The sequence below is a fragment of the Nannobrachium achirus genome (genome assembly GCF_963921795.1).
Source record: "Nannobrachium achirus genome assembly, chromosome: 2".
NCBI classification, from domain to species: Eukaryota; Metazoa; Chordata; class Actinopteri; order Myctophiformes; family Myctophidae; genus Nannobrachium; species Nannobrachium achirus.
In genome coordinates, this window is record NC_137811.1 from 53,767,577 (window position 1) to 53,791,006 (window position 23,430).

Below are 23,430 nucleotides of genomic sequence, written 5' to 3' on the forward strand. Positions count from 1 at the left end.
TGATGTAGAGCTCTCTACTTTTGTGTTGTAAGATAACTAAGGATCAGTTCTCCGCTAATTCACTAATTCCCATCAAAGGTCACCACAGCAGATCATTTGTTTCCATCTGCTTCTGTTCTCTGCGTCTTCCTCGGTCACTCCAGCCACCTGCGTGTCCTCTCTCAACGCACCCATAAATAAACCTCCTCTTTGGCCTTTCTCTTCTCCTCTTGCCTGGCAGCTCCATCTTCTGCATCCTTCTCCCAATGCTCCCCTCATCCCTCCTCTGCAGAGGTCCAAACCATCTCAACCTCGCCTCTCTTGTTTTATCCCAAACCTTCTAACCTGTGCTGATCTTCTAATGTAGTTAGTCATTTCTGTATGATAACTAATGATGAAAATATTTAAACAAACACACGCACACGCACGCACGCGCACACACACACACACACACACACACACACACACACACACACACACACACACACACACACACACACACAAATGTATGTGCACATACACGCTAGCCTGGAAACCAGACAAATCTGCTAGCGCAAAAAAAGAAGAAGAATTAGTCTGGCCTGGCTCAGATTCCGGGGGCCGGGCGCCCGCTGGCCTACTGGTCCAGGCGCATACCGCATTGCCACATAGGCATTGATGCCTGACTGTGTCGCCGCTTCAATTCCCCCTTTGCCGCATGTTACTCCCCGTCTCTCCCCCCATTTTTCTTAAAAAAAGAAATTCAGATTCTACACAGAGATTCCAGACTAATCTACGCACCGATATTAGTCTGGCCATGCCAGGCTACACACACCTGTGCACACACATTACTGTAAGTGAGGAAAGTAAAATTCTGCCTTTCACGATAACAGTTATGCTTTCATATAAATTATAATCCAGGACATAGTATCAATCTGTTTAAAACATGCTTTTAACAGATATGACTCGTTCTATATTTGGGAATCGTACAAACCAACACCTGCTAACTGAGCACAGAACAACACCACTGGTGCTTTGCAGGGTTGGGATCCAAGAGTTGTCCATGGGAATATTTTATTTGCCGTCCCAAATCCCTTAATGCAAAGTAAACAGGGTGATATGCTAGTAAATACTAGTACTGTGTAAAATACGGGGCATATTTTGTTAGCTGAAGATTTGGGAGTGCTCCACATTATGGTGGCTGAACAGAAGGTTAACCACATGACCCCTAGGCTAGCCTGCCTATTCTGGGCATGTCACAATAGGTGAACATTTGGTGAACGTTAGGCAAACAGAAGACATTTGATGCAGAGCACTGAGGAGGGCAGCGAGAGTATTGCAAGCTCCACACCATGGCTTTCAAGAGAGAACTAAAAGACTTTCCTTTTTAAATAAAGCATTCGGTTCTGGTTTTACCCCCCCCCAAAATATAAATAAAATAAAATAATTATTATAATAATAAGTGGGCCCCCGCGTTCCAGATTTTCCTGTGAGCCCTGATCCAGAAAAGCTTGGGAACTGCTAATGTGGAGGGGAAAAGGAGGGGACCAAGTACAGACCCCTGGGGGAGCCCAATAAATGAGGTTTAATAAAAAATACCGTACTTCCTATAGGTTAAATCAAATGCTCCTAAACAATACAAAACTTCTGACGTGTTTACTGCTCATAGTGTGAGAATAAATGAAATCGTATTGCATCAACTTTAAATTGTCCCTCTTTTATAATTGTATTCCTTGTTTTCTTTCAATCTCTTTAATTGCCTTTTCATGCCTAATATGAAGCACTTTGAAATGCCTTAGACTAGAGTGTATGAGAAGTCCTATACAATTAAACTTGCCTCGCATAATAACTCATAAAATCATAGTTACAACTTCCAAGTACAGCAGCAGTGACACGCACTGACATGATCAATTTGGACATTTCGTTTTTTTTTCTCCCTTTTTTCTCCCAGGATAAAACTGAACTCTGCCAGCGTTCTAATATTCTGTGCACTGTTCTGTTCGCAACACTGCTTCCAGTAAATGTCTCAGCAGATTCATTTTAGCGGCGTAGAAAAATCACAAGACCTGCTGTCACAACAAACCAAACGTCGGCATGTGCAATAATGAACATGCTCACATGTAAGCGCACACACACACACACACACACACACACACACATTGTGCAGAGCGTGGCAAAAAGTAAGAACAAGTTAAAATAATAAAATAATAAAATAATCAGCTGTTCTCAAAGTGGGGGTCAAGGGACCCTCAGGTTCCTTAAGGGGGTACAAATGGACCCTTACAGGTCTGTAACTCTGAGAGTGTAACAAATGGAACCAAATGGACCTGGGTCCATTTGGTTCCATTTGTCCATTTCTCCATTTGTTGTCTTTGAAATAAATCAATAAATAAGTCTGAGAACGAACCAAATAAACAAATGAATAAATAAGTAAGCCAGGAAGCTTCCCCAGTGGAAGGACTGAGGCCAGTGAGCGACACGGTTAATGGAGGTGAGAGAGCAAGGAAAAGAGAGGAGGGGGGCGATAGTGGGGGGGGGGGTGCAAACCAGGGAGGAAGTAGAACACCGGTTCTCAATGTGGGGTCCGGGGACCACCAGGCGGTCCTTCGTGGGTCTGTAACTCTGAGACTGTTCAAATGTGATTCTCATCCTTTACAATGTCAAGGACCCCCAGTTTGATACGGTATGTAATTAGACCATTTGACACCCATCTCTAGGACCCCCAAATTTGACTCTCAGAGTTAAAGGTCCCTACACGCTGGGAGATTTTATTTTATTGTGATTAATTTGCATTAATGTAAACTGCTCATTATGTTATGTGAACATCCACATAGAATGTGAATATAGTGCAGCGGATAAAGCGACCTATTTCTTTTTCAGAAAACAAGGTAGTTATTAAAAAAAAATATCCACCTTTATGCATCACCAAAGCAATAGTTTGATGTGCACTTTCATACGGTTTATTTGCATCGCCCTGGTGTATAAGGACTCTTAAGGACCCGTAGGGTCCATTTGGACCCCCTGGTGGGCCCCTGGACCAGAGATTGAGAAACAGTGCAGTAGAGGACATTAATAGAAGGAGAAGAAGGAGGGACAGACCTGAGTTCGTCCGACTGGGTGAGTCCGAGTCTTCTGGGGAGGATGTGACATCACAAAATGGACAGACAGACGGACACACAGACAGAGGAGAGGAGATGGGAGTGAGAGGAGGCTCGGAGGGAAGGGAGGGAGGGAGGGAGAGACAGGGAGGACGGACGGTACCGTCACCCATGGGTGGGGTGGGGGCGGAGTCATAGTGAGGAGGGGTGGGGCGGGTCAAGGATGGATAGAGGGGGGGGGGGGCACAACACGACACGACACGACAACAACAACAACAACAACAACAACAACACAACAGTGACAAAACAACAAGCACAGAAACACAGAAAGGAAAATCATAGAAGTACACCAAAGAACGCACAAAGTTCACCATGGGGCAGAGTGATAAGTCACAAAGAAGAGAGAAGAAGGAATGGTGCAAAGGCTGGGAGGAAGGTAGAGATATCAGAGCGCCGTTATCGTTAGAGAAGAGAAGAGGAGAGGAGAGGGGGAAATGGTTGAGTTTCTGTGCTCTAAAGGAAAAGAGAGCTGAAACGGTAAAGAAGATGTTAATGGTGGAAAAGAGTATCGGGAGACTGACAAACCAGACAGAGAAAGCTTTTATAGGAACATTAGAGAGAGGGAAGAAAAGGTGTGGTGTCACTGGAGTCTGCGTGGTGGGACTACTGTGGGGAGACAGCCTGGAGAAACAGCTAAACAAACCAGAACAGAAACAAAGCACAGAGCAGCGAGGGAGGCAAAAAGAGTAGAGCTGGCTAAACTTGCAGAGTTTTAGCACACAGTTCAACCAAAACGTAAAAAAAAATAAAGATAAAAAATAAAACGTAACCTTGATGTAGTTCAGTGAGTGCACGCACATGGGTTCATGCACTAACAAACACACATATACAGTACATTTACATAAAACCAGCCATACAAAAGCCCTTTTTTCATGAGCCATGAAAGCATGTTACGCAACCAATTAAGATCCACTGTGCTCCCGGCAATCTCCGTTGTTGCCTCCAATTACATATTTTCCTCCACCACATATTATGCATGTCCGTCCTTCCTTCCTTCCACTCGGTCAACAGCGAGCATGGAATACGCTGCGGAGGACTCGTTTTTTTTTCTTCCCTGCTCTTTGTAGCATGTTTCCATCGTTTCCTGTCATTAATCAGCGGTGACCTAAAGGTCAGAGGAGCGCGTTTGTAACCCCAACACCGCTGAAGTGCCCTATAGCAAGGCACTGAACTGTTCAGAAGCCAACGATACAAGACTGTGGTTGTACTGGGCAGTTCCCAGGTTTTAATCTGTGTGTGTCTGTGTATCTGGGATTGTACAGGGCTTGTTGAAAAAGAGCATCCATGCTCAGCATACAGTACCTACCCTGGGTGAATAAAAGGAAAATAAAAATAAAGCCACTGCCGTGTGTGTGATCTTCTATAAGACACAACCCTCCTGGAACTGACAGGAACACAATTCATTTCAGACGGTCAACAGATACACTCGTCGTCCTTCTAACACAACTCACACTGCCCACTGTGCCCACACTGGGTGGGTGCTAATCTGGGTGCTTCCTTCAGTCTACAGCAGTGGTTCTGAAAAGGTTTACTTCTCAAAGAAACCCCATAAATACAAGTGGAACCAAATGGACCCTTTGGTTCCACTTGTATTGACCCTGCAGTGTATAACGTAGATCTGTATAGGATTTATTTAGAACCCCTTCAAGGAATCCTGAGGTTCCCTGGACCCCACTTTGACAGATCAATGGAACCACATCCGACAGCTGAGTCACATATACTGGCTGTCAGACGTGGTTCCGGTACTGTGTAGGCCTGCCCGGGCCCACACTGTACATTACTAGATCAATTGCATTCAGCTTAATGAGTAATGCTATTGCTTTAGGTTGAGTAATGAGGTGTCACATGAATAAAAGACAACGTGAGGGACATGTGCCTCCTCCGGTCTTCCTATCCAGCTCAACATCGTCTCATTTCACGGTCAAGAGGGGAAGGAAGACACAAGCGCAAGCAAGTGATTTCTTGATTAGAGGGAGCCGCTGAGGTCAACTTGCTAAAACATTATATCATAATATTACGATGGAGGGGGGTTAATGTGCTGGAGTAAATGAAACAGGACAAATTCAGACCACAACTACACAGAAGCATAATTGTTCGATACAGTAGGCCAGTATTACAGCCAGGGGATTATACGCAGTGATTCATAAGCAAGTCATTATACTGCTCAGAGTCTTCATACATCCGAATACAATCAAATAATGTATTCACATCTGTAATTAAAGCGTTCTGTGTGATGACAGCTTTACAAAGTGAAGAGGATAAGATCAACCATCAAACAGAATAGACCCATATGGCTTCAGACAGGCCAAATCCCAGGACGCCATAAGAGAAAAGCTGCTGCTTCAGAGATGGGTTCCTGGCATTTCCAGTGATAAGTAAATACGTATATAAAAAAATCTCTCAAGTTAGTATTAATAAGAGAGACCACACAACTGTGGGTCGAAACCATCATGTACATCATGTGGTCTCAAAACATTTCCTTAAGTGGTAAAGTCCATTTTCCCTTCCCATTTACCTATTCAAATGTGGGAAAATATTCAGTAAATCTACCCAACATATATTCATGCTTGCATTGAGAAGGTACCTCTATATGTTACAGTACTACCCAACAGTTATGCGCCGGGAGCCCCCGATGGCACAAAACAAAACAAACGTTGTGCTTGCCTTTTCACACCAAGTGTGTGTGTGTGTGTGTGTGTGTGTGTGTGTGTGTGTGTGTGTGTGTGTGTGTGTGTGCGCGTGTGTGTGTGTGTGTGTGTGTGTGTGTGTGTGTGTGTGTGTGTGTGTGTGTTCAGTAGAACATTGTTCATATACACACAGTCTGCAGAATTCAGCCATGGAGTTGTTCTGTCAGCGCTTTCTCTGCTCTAAACTCCTCTGAGTTATTCCTCCCTGATGGACCATAGGCGTTTAGCAGTGAACGTCTGCTTCTGAGAGTTTTGCTTTGTGTAGGCCCAGTGTGTGTGTGTGTGTGTGTGTGTGTGTGCGTGTGCGTGTGCGCGCGCGCGTGTGTTTGTGTGTGTGTGTGTGTGTGTGTGTGTGTGCGTGCGTGCGTGCGTGCGTGCGTGCGTGCGTGCGTGCGTGCGTGCGTGCGTGCGTGCGTGCGTGCGTGTGTGTGTGTGAAGGATAGATATAGCAGCAAGGGAGGACAAAGAACAAATAGCAGGGACAAACTGTGTACTTATGTCTGAAAAAAAAAGCGTCAAAATCATGTTGCTATAGACATACTGTTTACTGTAGCAACATCTTAAATGATACAGACGCTTTGCTGGATTGAAAGAACATAATATGCTTGCCAGGTCTAAACGTTACGTAGTGTGGACAGAAAGTGAGAAAGCAGGAGAAAGAAAGAGACAAAGAAAAACGGGAGAGGGAAAGTGGAAACGATGGAGAAATAGGGCAAAGACATAATAAGACATACATAACTATAGGTAACAACAGTTCAATGGCAAGTCAACTGCTGAATGGAAATGCCTGTGAACAGGTTTTAAGTGTGATGTCAGTGGGTCAGTAGACCTCTCTAACAAGCGAGTGGGAAGAGGTTGTCATTGCATCACAATATGGCCTGAAGAGCTGCTCGGCAGCATCTGCTTTTCCTACACAGACACAGCACACGCAATTAGCTTTTAATGAAGCTAGCCTTGCAAAGTAAGACGTGACTCCCATCCCAAGTCCCCATCAAGCCGTGCACCCAGCAATAAGTCGCTAAGTGACATAACCAAGAAATAATTTGCAGGGGGGGGGGGGGTGAAGATCGATGTGTTCCCATGGAAACGTATTAAGATCGAGAACATTTTTAGGCCATTCTCGTAGCAACATGCACTTTGTCTGTATCCAAGGCTAGCTAGTGCACCGGCAACACAAACGAGACATGGTTGGCATTTATGTAACCGGGTGCGGTGGGGTGGGGGGGTTCACACAACGTCCATCTTACTACGCTTTAGACCGTTAGAAGCATGTTGAAACTGATTAAATACGCATTGCTGGACTTTAGCGGAAGGTGCTTTGAATAACGACCATCACACCAGTGCACCAATGCTGCACAGCTCATGGCACATTGCAAAGAAGGACAGACAACAAAGAACAAAACAGGAGCAGAGTCCAACTAATCCTGAAGGGGGAGGTAGAGTACTGTACGCCATAAAAAAGGGGTCACAGATCGGGAGCCTACAGTTGAGCTTGTAGATCGGATATTTTTGAAACATTTTTGTAGTGTAAGTTCTATGTTCTTGTTTCTCAGAACTCATGGTTACCATATTCACACAGCGGCCATCTTGAATCACATGACCACATGTGGTGGTAACAGGTCTGAGCCTGCATTACAAACCATTGTAAACAACGGAGCGATTAATTAATGTTAACATTAATTGCCGTAATGTCAGTTAGCTATAAGTAGATATGAGCAACTTGTAGCTGCTGATGTTTCCACACTAACATTGTTTTATTTGCTGTTAACAAATAGTTAATATGAGGCGGAGCAAGCACTGCACAGATAGCAAGTCTGTACCCAGTAATGTTGCAACCTATATCGTGGATGTACCATTCAATCCAGTTACTGTAGCCCTTCTTTAGAATGCTTTTGGGGACGTTGACATTGTCATCTGCCCATGTGTCAGTTTAGTCCTAAGAAGTCACCCGTTTGCTGCCTTGGGAGTGAGAATGCATTGAGATAACATAGTCCACACCAGCTATGAAAGGAGTCCACACCAGCTATGAAAGGAGTTCACACCAGCTATGAAAGGAGTCCACACCAGCTATGAAAGGAGTCCACACCAGCTATGAAAGGAGTTCACACCAGCTATGAAAGGAGTCCACACCAGCTATGAAAGGAGTTCACACCAGCTATGAAAGGAGTCCACACCAGCTATGAAAGGAGTTCACACTAGCTATGAAAGGAGTTCACACCAGCTATGAAAGGGCCAGAGCATAGCTGCTGGGCTGTTAGGATTAGAGTACGTTGGTGGAATATGTTCCTTTCTAAATATACAGTATATTCCTGCATGTGAGTTTATGAACAATCATCCTCCAACTTTAGCTGCCGTGTAGGGAACCACAAGCCATCACATAATAATTATTGATAAATTGTTGAAGCAGCAGTTGTATTCAGAGGCTTTCATGTTCCTGCAGCTGAGGTCAGTGTTCGTAAACCCACGTGTACACACGGTACACAGCTAGGGTACATTATTCCATCAAAGTGGAGGTGTGATTTTAGAATACACAACAAAAATCCTCAGTGTTTAATCTATACATTTGTTCCATTTGGTTCCATTTGTTCATCCTCAGAGGTAAATTAACACTGAGGTTTTGACTGTGCTTGTGTCCACAGCCGACCAACCTGTCTCAGAGGCGTGTATGTGGGTTCCATCGTCAGACAGAGAGCCATTGAGCCCTCGTTGCTGGTCCTCCCATGTCACCTCTATACATGCACACCATAGAGACCCACACAAAGTTATACATGAGCACACACGCATATGCACGCACGTGTGGGCGTGCGCGCACACGCATGCACGCACACACACACACACACGCACACGCACACACACACACACACACACACACACACACACACACACACACACAGACACACACACACACACACACGCACACACACACACACACACACACACACACACACGCATGCACACAATCACGTATGAGGACACACATCCACACAGAATGTACACGCATGCACAGTTGTTCACAGCAACATCACAAGGAAAAAGATGCACTTGCACGTGTGCGCGCGCACACACACACACAAACTACAAGGTTCCAAAAACCTTGCTTTATCCACTTTTCTAATATTAGATCCTCTACCAAAGACACAACACACATCTGTGATTGTTTGGTCTTTTTGCTTTGCCCAATGAAAAAAAAAACAGGTTTTACATTTAATCATTGTACACTGTTTCTGTACAGTGGAAAACAGATGTTTGCCATTTCAGCACTCCTCTTGTGGACAGCTCCCTATCAAATATTGTGAACTTTGCTCCATCTACTGGCCAATTGAGGTAACAGTCAGTCAGGGTAAAAAGTATGCATAGCACAGTTAATACTGTGAACTGTACTGTGAACTGCTGAACTATTCTGTTAACTGTATTCTGTTAACTGTGCCCACCTGCCAACACTTCTGGAAACTCCAGAATTTTTACTGAAAATCTCCTGAATTTTGGCGCCAAACTAGAAGCAATATATTGTATATGCATATATTAGCTGTATTAACTGTTAATACAGTAAAGATAATGTGTGCAAAAATCGAGTGTACATCCGGCATAATTGTTACAGTGATGTAAGACAAGACATTCTTAAGAGTACAGCCTACATGCAGTACATGGGGGGTGGAGGTCCAATATTCCATGTCTGACCCAAATGATTGGCAATTCCACAATGAAAATGGAGAGCTCTGTCATCATGAACCACAGTGGGATGGGGGAAATGAATGTCCAGATTACGTCTAGACATCTAGATTATAAGGGCGTTGAGGTTGTGCATGGCCTGGGGTGGGACAGCATATATATATCTATATCGTCACTGTCGGGCAGAAACCTCGTATCTCCAAGTTTCAAAAGTGTACATTTTTTCGTAAAGCAAAGCCCTGCTTCATCATACAAGGCCGTCGCACAAAAGTAGTGAAAACAGCAGATCTACAAGCACACAACCCCTCGCGGTGCGAGGCTTGTGTGCTTGTAGATCGGCTGTTTTCACAAGTTTAACTCACTTTTAAAATGGTTTAAAACGGTTTTGGACATACAAGGTTTCCACAACGACGATATACTGTACACACGAGAGATCAGTCTCTCAGACAGCATCAGCTTGAGCCCCATCTCAGCACTCCAATTCACTCACTTTAATTTAACCACACAGGAACGAGCACGCTCATCGCAAAGAACAAAAAGTGTGCAGGGAGAAGAGGCGGACATTGACTCCTACTGCACCGCTTCTCAAGGTCTGAGTGTGAAAACGCAACCAAATGGACCCCTTTGCACCCACTAAGCAAAGAGTTGCAGATCCACAAGGGTCCGTTTGGGCTGCTGGCGGGTCCCCGGACCAGACCTTGAGAAGCCCTGTCCTATACTGTAAATGAAAGAAGAAATGCATGCATGCAGACCGTGGGTCTACCACTGCAGGACACTGCAACCAGCTAAAAAGATCACACTAGTCACACTGGAGGACTTGCCTTTTCTCCCATTTACAGGCGGGCTGTGTGCTTTTTCCTCACAGTCTGCTGGGAGGAGGGAGACAGATGGACGTTTATGACTTGATGCGATTCACAAATCGCATTAATATGCAAATGCTACGTGTGTGTACTACACAAACAAGATCCACACGCACACCCACACAGACGCAATTTAACCCGGCAGCTTATAGGTCCCGTTTTACACAAAAAGCCTTTGTGTAAAACCTTTGTTTCAAAAAAACCTTTGCGCAAAGTAATAGTCAACACACACACACACACACACACACACACACACACACACACACACACACACACACACACACACACACACACACACACACACACACACACACACACACACACACACACACACACACACACACACACACAGTAGTATCTCATGACCGAAAATGCCGGGACGTCCCAATCTGTGATTTGTGAATTGCAATTAGCACAATATGTACAATTATGATGTTTAGGTATTATCATTCCACACCTATGTTCTTGCCGATCCACGTATTGTTGACCAGCTCATATGCAAGACAATTAGTCTTCTATGGAAGGGGCTTCTGCACATACTAATACTAATATTTAATGTTATATAAAAACAAATACAGAATCAGATACTTTTAATCATATGGTATATTTCGGGGTATGCTATGTGTTCAAATCTCACAGACCAAACAGTGTAACAGCTGAGCATAACTTATAGAGAGTTGAATTGAGGCTCATATTCAAACTGCAATCAGGTAAAAAAAGTAAAAAAGTCACCTGCACGTACTGGACCCATATGGACCCTATAATGACAGAATACATACACCCTCAAAAGAGAAAGAGTTTGGCATCTGAGGCAGCCTTGCACACACACATAATCTGCTGATGAATGCAGTTCTCCAGCCATCAGGATGTTGAGTAACGGAACACAAGTCTTTACACGCCAAGTGGAGCCGGCGCTCACATGGCTCAAACACGCCACGCGGACACAGGGGTGTCGCACCAAATTCTGGGCCCTGGGTTCAAGTATTCACTGCGGGCCCCCCATGATGGGGGTTTAACCCATTGAGACTGGGAACGCATTATTACACGTTATTTTGTGCTTTAACTATTGACAAATAGCAGATATACAAGCTCACAGCACGGCACCGAGTGCTGCAAGTCTTTGAATATTTCAAATCCTTTTTTGAAAAACCTATGTTTCTATGTCGGTGTTGCTCAAACCTTTTCATGTGACGGACGCCCAAAATGTTATGTATTTGGCCACGGACCCCCATCTCAAAATATTTAGTTCCAGGGACCCCCCAGAAGCAAAATTTTAGTTACAAAAGTTTGCTTAAAAAATACATATATTCAAATATTCGCACACATTTTCACGACTTTTCACGAAAATAGCAGATCTAAAAGCTCGCAGCGCGCTGTGAGTTTGTATATCTGCTGTTTTTCGATAGCTAAAGTACAAAATAATTAAGGCCCCTCCACCTTGGGCCCTAGTAACTCAGTCCCACTCCCCCCCCCCCCTTGTGACGTCCCTGCGCGGACAGATGGGAGAGAAGGAAGTGGAAGCCACGGGAAACGCCAATATCTGCCAAAACCCGGCCTGGCCCAGTCATTCAGAACTACTCATGAATGTGCTGCACATGAACACACATCTATCTGACTCCAGTCCAGAATCCAACCTCCAGGACACAGTTTATGGTTGAAAGGGTTTTAGCTCGGTTTCCATTATGAATGGATACAGAACGTGTACACAGTAAAATCTTTAATTTAACTCTCTTGAGTTACAAATGGATGGATGTCAATGGTTGGAATGTGTGGCAGCGGTGGCCTAAAGCAGTGGTTCTCAACCTGTGGGTGGGGAACCCCCGGAGGGGTCCCCAAATTATTTTGGAGGGTCCCCAGATGATTAAATCAATGTAGAACATTGTTTTCTCACTCAACAGTACACAAACCAACACAAGGTTTAAGTATATAGAGGGTATCTGCACATTTCTAAAGTGACAATTTAAGGACGTTTTAATACCAAATTAAACATTGGCCAAATTGTCAAATATTAGAGGCAGAAATTGTGAAAATAGCCGATCTACATGCTCACAACGCCTGTAGATCTGCTATTTTCACAATAGAACCGAGTTATATAAAATGTAATGCCTCAACTCTTAGTGCTCGTCAGGTTGGGTGGAATCTCCTGTTAAAATATGCTTTTTTTGAGGGTCGCGGCCTGAAAAGGTTGAGAACCACCGGCCTAAAGGGTCCCAGTTTGATTCCCCGGACTGGCAGGAAAACTCCCTAAACACAGCTGAAGTGCCCTTGAGCAAGGAACTGAACTCCCGACTGCTCCAGTGGAGCTGCGGTTGCACTGGGCAGTTCCCAAGCACTAATGTGTGTGTCTGTGTATTTGTGCAGGGCATAGCTGAAACAGACCAGTCGCGTTCAGCATACGTAACCCTGGGTAAATATTGGCATGAAGCATTAGATACTCACAAGTATGATGTAATAATTCTACACAATACTTGATAATGCAGTTTTACTGTGTACCTTTTGTGTAGTGAAAATGAAACAGAACGAACACACGCAAGATACAGTGAAGGTTGCACACAGATTGCTGTCTGGGATTCCCAGAAATAGCTGATAGGCCAGGCTCAAAGTCTTCTCCCTGCGGTCACACACACACACACACACACACACACACACACACACACACACACACACACACACACACACACACACACACACACACACACACACACACACACACACACACACCTGCTGGACTATTCTCAGATGGAGGGTCAACGGCCGTTCCCTCTAAGGAATGGACGCATGTGCAGACAGACAACAAACAAGTTGATTATTAAGCACGCACGCGTCACAGTTCTGGCTGGAGTTCAAAGCAGGGAAGAGAAGGGAAGATAAACCATTTGGGATCCAACTATGTTTATCAGCGCTTGAAATCAGCGAGGGGCAATAACGGATAACTGAGATCCTGCGGGACGATAAGTGAAGATCAACACGGAGGCCCGCGCACTGCCACGCACACACGCACGCACGCACGCACGCACGCACGCACGCACGCACGCACGCACGCACACACACACACACACACACACACACACACACACACACACACACACACACACACACACACACACACACACACACACAAAGAGTTGCATTACGTAATACGCTCAGTGTGATACAAAGGGAGGGTGCTTCAGCTCAGGGTCAGTTGAATACCTCCCCCCACTGTCCACACGCTGCCACTACGCCATGGAACACACCAGCACAATGTAGAGGTGACATGCTAAAGTCAAGGAGACTGGGGGAGAGAGAGAGAGAGAGAGAGAGAGAGAGAGAGAGAGAGATAGAGAGAGAGAGAGAGAGAGAGAGAGAGAGAGAGAGAGAGAGAGAGTTACGGGCGACAGAAAAAAAGGCCTGGGATAGGGGAATAAGGAAAGACAAAGAGAGGGATAAAGAGATAGAGAAAGGGAAAGAGCTTAAAGAGGGATAAAAAAGATGGAGATGATAAGTAAAAGGGGTGGGATTGAGAGGGATTGAGATGGAGAGAGGCTGGGGCTATAGATCAGTGATTCTCAACCTTCCTCATTACAAAGACCCCCAGTTTAATATGTATTAGGCCACGGCACGGACCCCTATTTGACCTCTCTGGGATCCAAAAGTTGACACAGTAAAGTGTTCATTTAACTCTGAGAGTGCACAAATGGAACTGAATGGACCCGTAACACTCTCAGAGTTACAGAGGTCCAATTGGACCACTGGAGGTCCAGCCAGACCCAGTGGGCTAGTTGGCCACGCAGGGCAATCTGGACTGTTATTTTAACCCTGAATGTATATATATCGTCACTGTCGGGCAGAAACCTCGTATCTCCAGGTTTCAAGTTTGTACGTTTTTTTCAACAAGTAAAGCCCTTCTTCATCATACAAGGCCGTCGCACAAAAGTAGTGAAAACAGACGATCTACAAGCACACAACGCCTCGCAGTGTGAGGCGTTCTGTGCTTTCTGCTATTTTCACTAGTTTGGTAATTTTTAAAATGATAAATACACAACGAACGGTCTTAGACATACAAGGTTTCCACCCGACAACGACGATTTATTTATTTTTTAAAGAAAAATGTGTGTAAAACGGGACCGTTTTACACACATTCCGTGGATACTGTGTGCAGCGGCATGGCAGACTCAATGTAGAGCACTCATGAGCTCTGACACTGATGAAAGACTTCTAGCAGTGCTTTGACAAGTTCTCCTCCCCCCCCTCCCCCAAGCCCACCCCTTCTGTCACTTTCCTTCCAATCACCACAAAGCTAATTCTGTCTTTCTTACTTTCTTTCTTCCCCAGCATCGTATCCGAGAAAATGCAACTTTAGTTGCTTCCCGTCGCCGTTTGCCTTACAGTATGTGACACACCTGGTTTGAGCGAGTCAGAATATTTCAGGGTGGCTTTAAAAAGTTCTTGTAGTGTAAGTGATATGTTTGGGTTAAAACAGAATTATTTTTGTTAAAATGTTAAAGCTTAAAGTGTTTGTTAGGTAACAGGAGATTTGCTCTTCAATTTGATAGCATTTCATGATTTCTTGAAAAATCTATTTCAGTTTAGAGCTGTAGAGACAGGGAGTGAGACCCCTGTTTCTGAACAAATACTCAATAGAAATGATTACAATCAGAATATAGTTATTTAACACTTGTTTTAACAATACAATATCACTTACTGCACCTTTTCAAGTGGGACTAAGGATCAAACAGAGATACACATTAATTACGTTACATTAATTCATTGCCTTGAAGGCGCAGGAAGTCCAATCTACTATGTGCAAATCTTTGTTTTAAACAAGAGTTTACACTGTATGGATAAGAGCACTGGGCAAAGCTCTGAGTCCACCACAGACAGAATTCAAACTATTCCAATGGTGTAAAAATCCAAAGTCTTGACGTGCAATGATTCTACCAATGCGTCCCGCACTTAAATGATCTTACAGACCCAAATGATCTCAACAAAACAAACAATCATTTCAGGAGAAAACAGCAGTTACAGTGTCACAATACAGACACAGGGGAGGTAACATTTGGAGAGGACGCAGGTAGATGTAGTCACAATCAACAGTCAAATCCACCAGGACGACTAATACTACTACAGTAACCATGACGTACACGTATGATGACACAGGACTTCTAGACTGCACGTTACACACAGATAGGGGTGCAACACTTAATCAAACCTCATCAATTTAATCGATTCATCGATAATTTGATAGAACAAATCGATTGATTACCGATCCCTATTTTGGCCGTGTCATTCTAGGCGAAAAGCTTAAAATAATGTTGAAGTAAATAAATATAGATATATTTTTAAATAGCCTACAAGTTCACAGCGTTGTGAGCTTGTAGGTTTTCTAACACTTTTTGATTGATCATTGATGTATAAAGTATAACAAATATATATATATATATATATATATATATATATATATATATATATATATATATATATAAAACACAGCGTATTTGATAAATGGAAAAAGTAATCAATAGAATAATAATAATGCTAATAATAACAATGGATAGTTGCAGCCCTATACACAGATCCAAGCTGCAACGGAGAGGGGGTTCAGGGAGTGTTAGCTTTAGGCTCCCACTGAACCCAGCGTCCTGGCCGTTGCAGACAGGTTTTAGCCTTTCAGAGTAAGGGACCAGCACTCCCATATCTGAGACACTAAACCCACAAACGTTCAGGTACAGACCTTCGCAAGGCTCTGTTCCCTCGTCTCCATCTTCTGAGAGAGATAAATGGGGGGAGAGGAACCGAGTAGAGGTGTTACGAAATGGAATTCAAAAAGGTCAACAACAACAAAAAAGACAACATTAAGGGCCGTTCACACACTAAGCACTATAACTATGAAGATAATTAGAAACTATGTCGTTCGCCGTTGTCTGATTCATAGTTGAGGTGTGGCCACCCACTGGCGAGTTTTAAAACGATATCTTTGCGGTGCATCACTATAGTCATAACGCTTGGTGTGTGAACGACTGAACGGCCACAAATTGTAGTTTTTCCACCGAGCAAGGTTACAATATTATGTAAGCCTTTTCCAGGAAACACCCTGGTCACAATGAAACGCTGTGACAAAGAACAAACAAGCGAAACAACCTCACGCGTTCAATTATGACCCCGCGGCCTATTATTGAACGACAGAATGAACCAGTCAGACCTTTCCATTCGGTCAGAGCAACTGCCCAGGGGGTCAGTAACAGCAACTGTGGGCAAACTAGATGTCTCGGTCAGGATATGAGCTTTGTCTCATTAACAACCCATTTAGGCCTGGAATTATTGAATGCTTTAGCTATTGAAAAATAGCAGATCTACAAGCTCAAAGGGCTGCGAGCTTGTAGATCTGCTATTTTTGAAAAAGTCGTGAAAATGTGCGCACATCTTTGAATACATGTATTTTTTAAAGCGAACATTCGGTGCTGCGCTGTGAGCTTGTATATCTGCTATTTTTCAGTAGCTAAAGCAAAAATAATAATACACACTATTGTGTACCCGTTCTGAATGGGTTAAGTAACAGAAACATACACTGAAACACGCTTCGTAGACAGGCCTGGCTTCAAAACCACAGGACGGAGGTCCTCAATCAAACACATAGCTTTTTAAGTCACTCTATATGGACACATCGACTAGAAAAAACATAAAGCGCTCAGTGTTTTTACGTAAATAAATGAATGGGATGACTTACTTCTCCCCTTCTCTGTGGGCGGAAGCTGTGGTAGTTGTCGACCTCGTCTGCTGGACGTCGGGGTGCCGGTGGGGCTGGTTTGGACCGATCCACTACGAGGATGGGCCCTGTTGGACACAGAGCAGTGTGAAGCCAGTGAGAATGACATCAGGAGAATTGTGAATGCAGGTCTCCGGGCCTTGACGCACCCACGCATCCCAGAGTGTTAAAACCAAAGGACCTTTTCGGGATGACGATGTTTAATTAAAGAAACTATAGGGCTGCAACGGTTAATGGAACTAATTTATTGAGTCTATTATAAAGGATGATCGATAATTTCATAAAATAATCCGTTTATTTTAATAATACCTTATCCCTATATTGGGCATTTCATTATAGGCAAAATAACCCGGCCGACAAGCTCACAACGTGTCACGATCCGATGCATTGTGAGCTTTTCCGATGTTTGGGGGATTATTTTCACTGTTTTTGCGTGACACTGTTGTGCAATGAAGTATAAAATAACGCTGAAGTAGTTAATTGATTCGTTGACATATATAACCAAAACACGCTTCTCGATTGAATAATCGCAAAGAGGATCAATCAGTAGTTGCAGCCCTAAAAGAAACATCGATTTAAAATGATTAAATAAGAAGCAGGTAGAGTTGCGGTGATCAGGGGACTATAATTGCTCAATAATGTGTGACATTATCCACTCGTCTAGGGATCGGATGATAAGGGGATTGGTGACAAACCACAGACTGAGAGAGGATTATGTCAGTTATTCATACCGTATGTCAGTGCACATACTGTATCGTAATCGTGCAATCATTGTCATGCTCAGCTGGAGTGATTTACCGGTAGGTCGGATCAGAGGAAGCTGATACTTAAAATGTTTGACAGCACTGGTAAGATCCATTAGATCAATAGATATTCATATTGGTAATCTATAGACCCACTATTAGTGCTGTATATAGGATAAAATGTACTCACTAAAATGTACATCCAGTGGTTTGACAGGTTTTGAGTTGAGCATGCGCTGTGTGGAGAGAGTTTTGTGTTTGACACGGTTCACACATAAATGCATTTGCAATATGCATATGGGTGCAGATACACACACATTCAAGCATGTGTTGGCAAAAAAGCGTGACATTGTTCACCAGATTTAAACGTGATTATGGAATGAGGTAGCTCGACAGCTCAGCGAGACCCAGCTGACTTCAAGTCTGGTATAATTCATTATCTCTCTCCAAATAAATGATACAAACGTTGAACAAAAACGTGTATTTGTGTGGTAGATTATGTCTCTGTTGAAACAAGCTTATTTTGGCAATAACCTTTTTAAGAAACATGCATTTGTGAGATGAGCAGCCGAGAACGGCAGAATAAGCAGTTTTTCTTTGGCACAACCCACATACTCAGCTTTGTCCGTCATCCCACAAATGCAATGTGCATTACAAATGGGAAACCATTTAACCCTTTAAGATTGGATTGTAACCACTTTAACCATTATTTTATGCTTTAACTATTGAAAGATAGCAGATATTACAAGCTCACAGCGCCGCACCGAGTGCCGCGCTGCGAGCTTGATCTGCTATTTTTTTAAATCATGAAAATGTGTGCAAGTCTTTGAATATATTTGACCCGATCTTTGACCCGACTTCTAAATCCTTCTTCTAAATCAGTGGTTCTCAAACCTTTTCCAAAATTACAGGTATTTGGCCGTGATCCCCCCTCTCAAAATATGTTGTTCTGTGGACCCCCAGAAGCAAATATTTGAGTTACAAATGTTCGCTTTTTAGTAGAAATATTCAAAGACTTGAATATACGATTTTTCCAAAATAGCAGATCTACAAGCTCGCAGCCTATCTGCTATTTTTCAATAGTTAAAGCATTGAATAATTCTAGGCCTAAATGGATTAAAAGGGAAATAAACTGGCTTTCCAACAGTATAAAAGTTACTGACAAGAAGCACTGTTACAACAGAGACGTACAGTAATCTACCAACAAGTGTACAATGCACTTTAGCGATGGTATTTGGCACATGACATGGGCGACATCAACTGTAGGGTACTGATCTGCAACCAGAGATGCGATATCATGTAAATCGCATGTACTTTACAGTCCACCCATCAAGCTGCAAAGAGAAAGGAGTTCAATGCGGAGACAACAGACCAGTGCGAACATGCGTTCGTACGGCCTCCAAAGGGGGTCCAACTCAAATAAAAATACAAAATAATAATAATGCCATCACAGGAGAAAACTGCATTAGGTAATGTTAGTATTGACATAAAAAAAAAAAGAAGTCAAACACAAATTGTCAGCCCCATCGCTGCTATACTCAATAAAGTGTATGAGCAGCATGTGCCAAAGAAAAGAACTGAGAGAAAAAAAGAAAAGGGGTTAGTGCTGTGCTGTATCTACACAGCATCAGGATGTCGTGCCTGGGACATGTGGGGGGTAAAAAATAAAATACAGCACCGGTACTTTTTGGGACAGGAAATTAAAAGTGGTGAGCTTGCTGGATGGTTGGGGTGGGGGGGGGGGGGGGGTTGTTGTGAGTGAGGAGGCACACAGTGAGGTGAGGTGAGGTGGGGTTGGGTGGGGTTAGGGGTAGAGCAGGGTGGAGGGGTGATCGGTGGTGGTGGTGGAGTGGGTGGTGGTGTTTCTCCTTCATTCTGTGGATTAGTCGGTGGTCAGGAGGGTGAGGGGGGGGAGAGGGGTCTACAGCTATAGGGCCGACGGCGGCGGGGCTGATCTGGGGGTCACACCTCGTCAAGGCAGGCGAGGGAGGGGCAGACCTCCCGGACGGTAGAGACGGCATAGACCTCATGATCGACGAGTCTTGGGGACGTTCGGTGGAGCGCGACCGGGAGGCGGGCCGCTCTATTGTGGGCCGCTGGTCTGCCGAACGGGACCTGATGGGATACTCGTGTCTATCCATGGCTCCATGGTTCCTACGGAGGTTGTTGAGAAGATAAGGCAAGGTGCTCAGTGGGTGTCCGCAAAGGGGGAGGTGTGGGGGTGGGATGGATGCACTGGAGGCTATATGATCACAAGGGGGCCGGATATGGGTCCCGGATGGTACTCATTTATATGTATTGGCCATCAGAGGAAGGGCATATCTCAACGGAATCCTCGGGGCTTCTAGAGCTGGTGAGGAATGTAATGTTTGGTGAGGAGTGAGTGTAGGTACAATAGCCAAATTTCCAATGCTCAAAATGTCTGCCTCATCCTCGCCATGAAGCGCTGCGTGAAACCTAGACACCTGACAAAATGTGTGACCATCTTATGGGACATAGCGGCAATGTCGGAACAATTACATACGTGGCCTGAATGCCGCTAGGTTTAACTCAGTTTATAAATAAACAGCAGCAATTTACGTTCAGACATTGACATTTTGTGTGAAGGCCACAAGATGGTCACATTATGTTGGAAGTTCACCGATTTCACTGTAACACCGCCATGCTGGAGAACAGAGGAGTTGAGGAGGCATACATTTGAGAATTGGAATTTGGCTAATGTGTCTGTTTGAGGTGGACTACTACTAGAGCAGGGTAAGCACAAACTGAATCGGCTGCAGCGAATCTACAAGCTATTGTGAGCTTGTATTTATTGTCTATTTTCACTACTAATTGAAATAGGGCTTATAAGGGATTAATACAATGAAAAGGTTTGGGAAGCCCTGTATTAGAGAGAAATGCAGTGTGACGCTATGTGAAAGTGGTGTTTTTCAGTACATTTGATCAATTCAATTGAATTGGTTGAAGCAGATCTTGTCGTCCTAGAAAGCTGTTAAAAAAATAAAGTGGATGAAGTTTCTCAAGAATTCAAGTTGACTTAATATTGACCTATTGTAGGCATCATATGAAATAATTTGGCATGAAAAAAGGCATTTTACACAAAGGCACTGCAGGAAACAAATCAGAAGCAGCACTATTCATATCAGCCCACTTGATTCTGAATATACATACTGTATATCTCAGGAGATGTGATTGAATATACAGAGGCGCAAAACATGCATACATATGGTTAAATACAATATAATGTATATCGTCATTGTCGGGTGAAAACTTTGTATGTCCAAAACCGTTCGTTTCGCATTTATCATTTTAAAAATGATTCGAACTAGTGAAAACAGCCGATCTACAAGCACACAACGCCTCGCACCGCGAGGCTTTGTGTGCTTGCAGATCTGCTGTTTTCACTACTTTTGTGCGACGGCCTTGTATGAGGAAGCAGGGCTTTACTTTGCAAAAGAACATACAAATTTGAAACTTGGAGATACGAGGTTTACACCCGACAACGACGATATATTTCCTATATATAGTTAAATACTGTGTTGTTAGACAACAATCAATGAGAAGATTGCATACAATAAACAAGACTTAATCCATTAAACGTGTATACATAGTACATTCACTCACATTCACTTATCCCAAAATATGAGTTCTGTTAAACCAATTTCTTTTGACCAAATTGACAAATGGGCAGATGACAACTTCAACATCCCCAAAAGGATTAAATAGAAGGGCTACAGTAACTGGATTGATTACATCCACGGTAACGATATTCAAGCTAAGTTCGGTTGCAACCTTACTGTGTACAAAGACATGCTATCTGTGTGCAGTGCTTGCTCCACCATCATATTAACTATTTGTTGTTAGATTGTTCGTGATTAATATGCAAAAATCACAATACAGTAAGTTAATATGATGGCAGAGCAAGCACTAGTCTGCACAGATACTGTAGCAAGTCTTTGGTAACATTGTAACCTAACTGCCATGAATATTGAGGATGTACCCTTCTATTTAATCCTTTTGGAGATGCTGATGTTGTCATCTGCCCATTTGTCCATTTGTCGAACTCATATTTTGGGACCATCGCTCCATTGTTTACAATGGTTTGTAATGCAGGCTGCCACCCCATGTGGTCATGTGATCAAAGATGGCCAAGATGTGAAGAAGGTCTATAACAGATCAAATAAAATACATTACCCAAGTAATAATGCGTTCCCATCCTAAAAGCAGTTAAACATCTGTCCAGTAGAGGAGGTTCATCCTTTTGTCTCCCAGTCAATAGTACAACAGTGGTAGTGGTGGAAGAAATACTCCCATTTTATCACTTACCCAGCACTCACTTCAACCCTATATGGTAGACGGGACTAGAGTTCTCACTTACCCACCCACTTCAACCCTATATGGTTGACGGGAGTCCCTCAGAGCTCTAAACTAGTATCTTTTCTATTTTCTGTTATTGTGGGGAATGCTTTCGCATCGATACGGATGCTGGGTGTTTAAGTAGTTAGATTAGAAGTAGCAATACCACAATTTTGAACTCTGTTACAACTAAGTAAAAGTACAAAGTACGGTTTTGGCTTCAAAATATACTTGCACTGCCAAATTACGCTTTAGCAAATGTTTGCCACAACTTAAGAAAATAGCTGATCTACATGCTCGAGACATGCTGTGCTGTGACGTGCTGTGAGCTTGTAGATCAGCAATTTTGGAAAAGCTTTTTGATCATTTTATATTTTCGAAAGTATAAAATAGAGCTTAATTGGTTTTGTTTGGTTTTCTATAAATGATCTAAATCTACAAACAAACTTTTCAAATAATTGTAGTCAAGTAAAAAATAAAATATTTCCCCCTGAACAGTTTAGTGGGTCACTTCCCACCACTGAAAGCAGGGTTTCATCAGTCATTGACCTTAAGCAGCCTCAACCTTTCCTTCGTTGGTTTTATTTAGTATTTTTTATTATTACGATCATGTATGTACGGTGATCATCATCATAATCATTAGTGGGCTCCCATCCCGAGGTCATTACAGTCAGGGATGTATGGCTGTGAACAGTGCAGGTAATGTCTGTTATGAATTAGGTGTCATTAGGTGTGTGTGGGTGGGGATGTGATGGATACAGGGACACACGGCCAGGTCGCAGCAAAACCCTTCCTTGTGGGTTCACTGGCGACCAGCGCTGGAAAGTAACACAGTATTATTTACTCAAGTACTGTACAATTTTGAGGTACTTTTACGTTACTTGAGTATAACATATCGTCGTTGTCGGGTGGAAACCTTATATGTCCAAAACCGTTTGTTATGCGTTAATCATTTTTAAAACGATTTAAACTAGTGAAAACAGCAGATCTACAAGCACACAACGCCTTGCACCGCGAGGCGTTGTGTGCTTGTAGATCTGCTGTTTTCACTAGTTTTGTGCGACAGCCTTGTATGATGAAGCAGGGCTTTACTTTGCAAAAGAACGTACACATTTGAAACTTGGAGATACAAGGTTTCCACCCGACAACGACGATATATATTAATAATCGATTAGCTCCTTTTTTATACCTCCACCGTTCAAAAATAACCAAGGTGTGAGCATGTACTGTAGATCTGCTATTTTAGAAAGATTT

General features: G+C 43.3%; 1 protein-coding gene across 9 annotated transcripts in view; it reads right to left on the bottom strand.

Annotated features, from left to right (window-relative positions):
• Window positions 1–23,430, bottom strand: part of rims2a (regulating synaptic membrane exocytosis 2a) — a 272,468-nt gene that overhangs the window by 57,015 nt on the left and 192,023 nt on the right. For all 9 annotated transcript variants that reach the window (XM_080750629.1, XM_080750627.1, XM_080750630.1 and 6 more), the window contains one exon: window positions 17,039–17,145. In XM_080750629.1, coding sequence (XP_080606755.1) covers window positions 17,039–17,145 — 107 coding nt within the window. The remainder of the gene's footprint in view (window positions 1–17,038; window positions 17,146–23,430) is intronic.